The 8,295-nt window shown below is 42.1% G+C and overlaps 1 protein-coding gene across 1 annotated transcript in view; it reads right to left on the reverse strand.

Annotated features, from left to right (window-relative positions):
• The window catches only part of NUS1 (NUS1 dehydrodolichyl diphosphate synthase subunit), a 25,625-nt gene that overhangs the window by 1,287 nt on the left and 16,043 nt on the right, over window positions 1-8,295 (reverse strand). The window contains exons 2-4 of the mRNA XM_015409084.1: window positions 4,037-4,159; window positions 3,446-3,598; window positions 753-852 (exon numbers count right to left, since the gene is read on the reverse strand). Of these exons, the coding sequence (XP_015264570.1) occupies window positions 753-852; window positions 3,446-3,598; window positions 4,037-4,159 (376 nt within the window). The remainder of the gene's footprint in view (window positions 1-752; window positions 853-3,445; window positions 3,599-4,036; window positions 4,160-8,295) is intronic.

Raw genomic sequence — 8,295 nt, forward strand, 5'->3', positions numbered from 1 at the left:
CCCTGTCCAAGAATGGACGAGTGCAATTTCTGCTGTTTACACATACCATTGTCCCAAATCAATCTTTATAAGGAACAGTAAATGCAAAACACAGGGATAGTAGTTATTCTAGATCATTAACTAACTGGAGTACAAGGATAAGATCTTATGTACACAACAGATCATAGAGCTAGGATTCCTGACCCTTTATGTACAGACTAAAGAGTAACATATTTTTCCTTCTCCTCCTTCTGTACCTATTATGCCCTGCAGCAACATTTTCTGCATATGCACCTAGGGCAGAAGTGCCAATTCTACTGCTGCCTACCATTCCTTCAGTAGGCTGCCAATGCATACCACAGTGTCCTGTGAAATGCTGCCTGCTTTTCTTCCTTAGGGTGTCCTGAATTGTCCCCATACTGCTTTATACTACTAAATACCTATTTGGTTGACAATAGTCTACCAATGCCTGTTCTGTTACATGTGAATTCAGGGATATAAACATATCCATAGCTTCCGCACACATTTTTTTTTGCATTTATGTAAAGACTGACAGGCTACATCTCATCGATCAGGGAAGAGAAATCATAAAAGTATCTTTGAAGAAAACATTTCCAATGTCCATAGTGCAGAGAATGAAAGGAAGAACAGACTTAATTTTCATTAATGCATCTATAGACACTGATGTACCCTGATCTGTTTTTAATACAAGTCTGCACCAAATTTGAAGAACAGTATTTTTAATCGCACACTGTTAGGCACTGTCCACTCACATGATCTCTGTCACTCTGATGTGCCAAGGAAGGAATCCTAATATGCTGTCCACAGGACCAAACTTCAGTATTAAGTCAGGGTCAGGAAAGCCTTTAGTACCTATACAAGGAGTAATAAGTTTGGTTTGTAGAATTAAGACCCACTTAGTTCAGTAGAGGTTTAACACATTTTCACCATCATATGTAACGCACATTTGCAGACGGTACCAGGAAATTTCAGAGACCCCAAGAATATGATGGCTTGGATCCCATCTAGAATCACCACGGACATGGGGGAGTGACTTTTACCAATTCCATTCGTCTACAGGAGACTTCAGATTCTGACTTCACCAGCAATTCTGGGTGGTCACCTGTGCTCAATGAGCTTTTCAGAGCAGCATTTGGGGCTGCTGTGGGGGGGGGAGACTGTAAAAGTCACCTCCTTTTTCTCATGCAAGTAGAAAGTCTAGGCAGAATCCAAGCCAATATTAAAATTTTAATTACTACTGTGTGTTAGTTTAGCTGGCACAGCAATGGAAGCTGCAGTTTTTCATACTTCCCTCTTTTCAAAAGAAACACGTAAGAATGTTGGTAAGTAGGCATACCAGTAAAGGTTGAAGGTAGTCATTTAGTCCCTGAAATTCTGAACACATTTACTTGAAAGTAGTAACACATTTACTTGAGAAAGCCTACAACCATTTGTTCAATTTCCCCTCATAATGATGTAAAGCTTCATTGGATCATGGCCATTTGCTTTGCAACACAGAAGAGTTGGGGTTTTTTTTGTCTTTTGTTTTAATGTTAGAAACCACAGCTGTTGGTTGCAGTCACCACTGACCCTGCCTTACTCTGACTTGGGAAGAACTCACACAATGGATCAGAAGCACAAGAAATCCTGTTTCCTAGTGCTTTAAGCCACCATGATGTGACATGACTGACAAGCCCTTTCCTATTCCCTGCTTGGTGCTGAAGCAGACATTTGCCAGGTTAGAAGATGTGCCTACCAGGTCACCAGAGGAAGATATAATTGTGGACCCATGTGTGTCACCAGCCCAAAACAGAGACTTCCATCTTCATGCTGTAGCTAGACACTTGAACTCAAGAGGTAACACGCTACTGCAAACAAATGGCCCCTCAGTAAATTCATAGTTTTCTGAAGTAATTTAAGAGGCATTTTAAGATCTAATTAGGGATGTGCATTCAGTTCGTCTGAACCGAATGCACCCCTGAAAATGGCCCATTCGGGCCCCTTTTGGGCTGCTGCAGGCCGATTCAGATTCTCTGAACTGAATTGGCTTTCTGCTGAATTGCCGCCGAATTTCGGCAGCAATCTGGCCCCATTATATCCTATGGGCCATTGAAGTCAATGGCGAAAACATAGGGTATATTCTGGTGTCTGGAGGGGAGGGGGTTTGAGGGAGAGGCTCCAAACCCGCAGGGTAGCTGCAGGAGCCTCTCCCCAAGATACCCACCAAGTTTTAAGAATACTGAACCAGGGGGTCCAATTCTACGGGCCCCCAAACAGGTTGCCCCCATCCCCTCCATTGTTCTCTATGGTGGGAAGAAAGAATCGGGTCGATTTTTTTTTTTTTGCACACCCCTAGATCTAATCAAAGTGAAGCACACTCTCTTCCAAGTGTAAAATTCAAATTAATGTTTTCAAACTAGTTAAAAGCTCACAAATCTACACTATTCACGAAACTACTTCTCATATGGTACTTACAAGTGGGTGAATCACAAGGACTTACAAGGGGCATCTCATTTCCCCTTCCCCTACTATCTCCTCTTTCTCCTCACTGAAAGCCTCCATAAGTCTCTCCCTCTTGTTTCCTTCTCTCCTTCCCACCCTTCATCCAACCTACCCTTTATCTGCCCCCATCTTCAGTTTAATCCCATTTTTTAAAAATCTCACACTTTTCTGCAAACCTGGGTCTTTTTAATGTGAGCAGAAAAATCTGTCTTGTCATGGCTCAGCCTCTGGATTTAGTATCCACAGATTTGGCCGTGTTGAGAATTGGATATATTGATGATCTTAACTATTACTACTATTATAAAAGCAGTCTTCCTATTGACATTATTCAAAATAGGTAAATCTTTCAAGTTGCATTTTAGAGGCCTGTCTTACAGTTTTTCTAAAGATACATTTCAGTTGACAAAAACTGCTTTATCCAATTTTGTGATGACAGCCAAGTTACAACAGATGTAAAAATGCCTGCCTGTCTTTTAGTAGAACCTGGATTAACTTCCAGTTTGCTCCTCAGTTCAATGCAAAGTGCTGGTTCTTTATCTAAAAAGACATCTATGAACTGTATACCTGAAGGACCATCTCTTCCTGTATGAGCCCATTCACCAATTTATGTCGGCTCAGCAGGCTTTTCTTATAGTACCCTCCATTCAGCAGTTCTGTACAGCTTCTGCTAGAGCTTGTGCCTTCTTCACTGCAGATCCTGTCTTATGGAATAGTCTGCTGGAAAGAACCCATAAGACACCCACATTGATATCCTTCATCAGGCTTGTTTAAGACTGCCTTGTATGGTTTTTGAATGCATTTGGGACTGCATACTTCTACAGTTTCTATCAGGTCACTTCATTGCTTATCACACTGTATTTTAGTATGTTTGTTGCCTGTTAACCTTATGGTACCCAGAACTTTGTAAATGTGGAATATACATTTTAAAATTAAGTAAAACAAATCACTTCCACACCATACTTACTACTTAGTAAATTGTCCAAGACATTCACATCCAGATCTGTGCATTTTCTTTGCTGTTGTGCTACTAAATGGCAAAATTTCTGAGCTGCTCTTACTATATCCGTCTTTCCATCCTCTGGAGACAGCACATTTAATGTAGGTTGGCAATTTAAAACTGTAATAAAATATTTCAAAGATATTAAAGTTCAGACAGAAAATGGCATCAGTGCTTCAAAGTCAGCACCCCCCCATTAGTTCATGATAAGTAACACTGCATTTTTCTACCCCTTCACCTTCTTCCCCAATCAAATCCATTGCCCAACATGCCTCAATCAGCATCTGAAATTCATCTTACAAATGATTAAATTTTACATACACCCTCTAGACAGTATTTGCTGAGTGTGCCATGGTTCAGTAAAGTCCAAATGAATGTTTATCATGTCTGAGTTGTGTAAATGTATGCACAATTTCAGAGACCTGAACACATGCCTAGAAGTCAACTTGACCTTTTGTGTTCATGGAGATACCATCCTCTCCCACTGAAAGATCAATGGGAATGAGTGCTGACTTTGCATCAGTATAAAGCAAAAACAAAAATCACAGGCATTCTTACCTTGATCTGTTTTGTCTTGATTTGCAAATTCTATGGTATATTTGGAACAGTCAAGGTTTAATAATTCCTGTTGCTGCTTTAGAATTTCATCCATCAGTCTTGAATTATTTCTCTTGAAAATACCTAGGCAGGGAGAGGAAATGGAAGAAAAAGGGTATACATGTCAGTTCACTATCCTCTTTGAGGAAATCTATGATTGATCTTAACTCTGGCTATAGACAAGTATCTGACAGGAACTCTGACACAAACAATACCTTTTCTAGACATAAGGAGGTCTGAACTTGTTAAATTTTGAGTTGTTTGGAAGAAGTGTTGACAAAAATGAGCCCAAAGCCCACATAATGAAGCCACAACATAGGGATACTTTAAGTAGCGATTCAGACATTATACAATGGTTGTCCAGGCTTTAACAGGAAAACTACCCTCACAGCCTCTTATTTACTTTAAAAAATCCTAAAATCATTAAAAATCATTCAAACAACTTAATATACAATAAAATACACACATATAATAACAGCAATTAATAATAGAGCAGGAAAATAGGATCACTGAAGGAACACCAGATCAACCCCAAAAAATTCTTGATTCACTGGTGAAAAACAGCAAAGGAAAGGGGCAGGTGAGTTTCCCTAGGAGACAGTTCCAAAGTTCTGGTGTCCCAATTGAAAAGGCCCTTTCTCAGGTTGTGACCCATCTAATCTCAGACAGCAAGAGCACCCAAACCAGGGCTTCAGAAGGTAACTGTAGTGGTCAGGTAGATTTGTAAAGAGGTAGGTGTCTAGGTAGGGATAGTTGACTTCTAGGTGTATTCAGGTGTGCTGGCTTCACAAGGCACCTTCAGCACCTTGAAATGTGCATGGAAACAGATTTGGAACCAATGTAGATGGGTCACGACTGGGGTGATATGGTCCCCTACAGCGCTGGACTTTACTTGCTAATTGATCCAGGGCTCTTTTTGTAGCAGGAGCTCCTCTGCATATTAGGCCACACCCCCTAATGTAGCCAATCCTCCAAGAGCTTACAGAGCTCTTCTTACAGGAGCTACTGTAAGCTCTTGGAGGATTGGCTACATTAGGGGTGTGTCGCTTAATATGCAAATGAGTACCTGCTACAAAAAGAGCCCTGGAAGAAGAGATTGGATTTATATCCCGCTCTTCACTTGGAGTCTCAGAGCAGTTTACAAACTCCTTTCCCTTCCCCTCCCCACAACAGACACCCTGTGAGGTGGGTGGGGTTGAGAGATCTCTTTTGGGAATTACCCTTTCAAGGACAGCTCTTATCAGAACTATGGCTTGCCCAAGGTCATCCATCAGGTGCAAGTGGAGGAGTGGGGAATCAAACCCGGTTCTCCCAGATTAGAGTTCGCGCATTTAACCACTACACCAAACTAGCTCCACATACATCAGGAAACATTTGAACGGCAGATAGAGAATTATGGAAACAGGAAATGAAACAACAGTTACACAAGGCACTAGGATTCCAGTGAGAGAATAACTCCCTAGTACTGTTAAGTGTGTAGTTAATTTATATGGGGCCGCGGTGGCTCAGCAGTTGAGATGCCAAGGTTCTGTAGTTCGACAGTTCAAGACCCTAGTGCCACGTGATGGAGTGAACTCCCATCTCTGGCCCCAGCTCCTGCCAACCTAACAGTTTGAACGCAAGAAATTGCAAGTAGATAAATAGGTACAGCTTTGGTGGGAAGGTAACAGCATTCCATGCGCCTCGGCGTTTAGTCATGCCGGCCACATGACCATGGAAACATCTTCGGACAGCACTGGTTCTTCTGCTTGGAATTGGAGATGAGCACTGCCCCCTACAGTTGGATCCGACTTGCTTTTGAGCAAGGGAAACCTTTACCTTACAGTTTAATTTGCCTTAGGCGATGCTGTCCCAGGAGTGGGGACAGCATTTGGGCAAACCTATTAGGTGGCCCCCCTAGCTGTTACAGGTTCATTTCAACCAGAGCTGTGTTCAGAAAATAAGCTGCCTTCTCTGCCAGGAACTACTGGTATTTGTTTTTGCTGTATCCCCTTCCCTCCTGTGGTCTTCCCCCTGCCGGTGAGTGTTGTACTGCAGGCATCATGGAGAGTTGTTTTTGTATTTGTCTTGCTCTGAGTAGTAATGTTTTGTGCCTGCAGTTTTAAAATGCATATAGATTGTGGTATGAAATAAAAGGAATTTAAAAAAAGGAAAAATTTGAAACTGTATACCAGATTATAATATCTATTAGGGGTGTCCAATCAGGTCTCCCCAAGCCAAAAGTGCACCTGAAAAATACCTTACTAATATTTTTGGGGTAGATTTCAGCATCTCAAATGTATCCAGGTTTTCTCAGGAAAACTGGGGAACAAATTCCCGAAAAAAATCTTAAGATATATTCAGTAATTACAGGGCAGATATGAAAACAGCCTCTCAGCTGTTTGTCAGTTTAAAGGGACTACAGAAGACAGCCCGAGGATCAGATACGCTGGTGGGGAGCAGACTGTTCCTGCTGGCTCAGCTTGGGGCTGGCTTCTCATGCTGCCTGGTTTAAACCAGGATGCAGAAGAAGCCAGCCCAAGGAACTGCTGTGTGGCAGGGAACAGATTGCTCCCCACAGGCTGGGCTTTGCGCTGGCTTCTCATGTAGCCCAGTTTAAACTAGGCTGCAGGAGAAACGAACGCTGCCAGGATTGGCTGTGCCCAGAGCAGATTGCTCTCCACTGGCTCAGCTTCATAATGGCTTTAAAAACAAAAACAAAAAAAACCCAATATTTTTCTTGTGGGTTCTATTGGACCCGAAAACATTCAGGAAAAATCCCATCGGGATTTTTTGGTAATCGTGAAATTTTTCTGGGTCCAAGAGACCTGAACCAAAAAGAACTGGTTCAAAAAGTTTTTTTTTTTGCAAACCCCTAATATCAATGAATGAAGTGTGAGTACAGTTACCATGTGAAGGGATCCATGGCCTGCTTTATTAGATAACATCAAACCACACCATATGAGGTAGAAATGGTTTTTGTATTTTTTGCAAAATATTCACATTTTTTTTAAAAAACAGCATTAATAATACTTCATTCTATTTTAACATTTTGGGTTTTTTTCCTTTTCTCTCTTCTTTAATATTTATAGATAACATCACCTAGTCAGGATTTATTTATACTGTTTATTTTCCAGATGTGTGTTTAGAAATTATATTATACTAGGAATAAGGCCCGTTGTGGAAATAAATACAACAAACTCTAGAAAGAAGCTCTGGGCTGGTGCCCTGGCCTTGGGCACTCAGCGTCAATTTGCTGTGGCAACCTCAGCAGGGTATAATGACACAGAGCTTACTGTTTTCTCCAGGGAAACTGATCTCTGCCATCTGAAGAGCAGTTGTAATTCTGAGTAATTTCTAGCCCTCCCCTGGAGATTGGCAACAATGGTTCCTCAGGAGAAAATGGCTGGTTTGGAGGGTAGTCTATGACATTGTACTTGTTTTGGAGGTAGCAATCCTATCTCCTTCCCAGCCAATCAACATACTGTTATCTACCCCTCAGACATCTCCACCACACACATCAGTGGGGACCCAAGCAGGAGAAGAAGCGACCTCAGCAGGGTATAATGACTCAGAGTCCACTCTGCAAAGCAGCCATTTTCTTCAAGGGAACTGATCTCTGCTGTCTGGAAAGCAGTTTTAATTCTGAGTGATCTTTAGCCCTCACCTGGAGAATGGCAGCAATGGTTCCCCAGGAGAAAATGGCTGATTTGAAGGGTGGAGTCTATGGCATTTTACCCTTCTGAGGTCCCACTCCTCCTTCAAACCCCACCCTCTCCAGGCTCCACCCCTCAAATATCCAGGAATTTCCCAACCTGGAGGTGGCAACCAGTGTTCCCTCTAAGCTGAATTAGTGTGAGCTAGCTCACAGTTTTTTAGCCTCCAGCTCACACATTTTTGTCTTAGCTCAGGAAGGATAGCTCCAGCACAAACTAATTTATGCAGTAGCCAAGTTGCTCACTCACAACTTTAATGCCAGTAGCTCACAAAGTAGAATTTTTGCTCACAAGTCTCCACAGCTTAGAGGGAGCACTGCAACCCTATTTCCTTCCCAGCCAACCATCAACATACCATTATCTGCCTCTCTGAGTCCAGGTTTCCATCTCTTCCCCCCTCTCTGTACCCTCTACCTAGGAAAAGTACAGTCTTTCTCCACAGTGGTGATCAAAGCAGCTCACATCATTCTCCTATCCCCGTTTTGATTTGCACAACAACTCTGTGAGGTAGGTTATGCTGAAAGT

The sequence above is a fragment of the Gekko japonicus genome, unplaced genomic scaffold (genome assembly GCF_001447785.1).
Source record: "Gekko japonicus isolate JY-2015 unplaced genomic scaffold, Gekko_japonicus_V1.1 scaffold50, whole genome shotgun sequence".
Lineage (NCBI taxonomy): Eukaryota > Metazoa > Chordata > Lepidosauria > Squamata > Gekkonidae > Gekko > Gekko japonicus.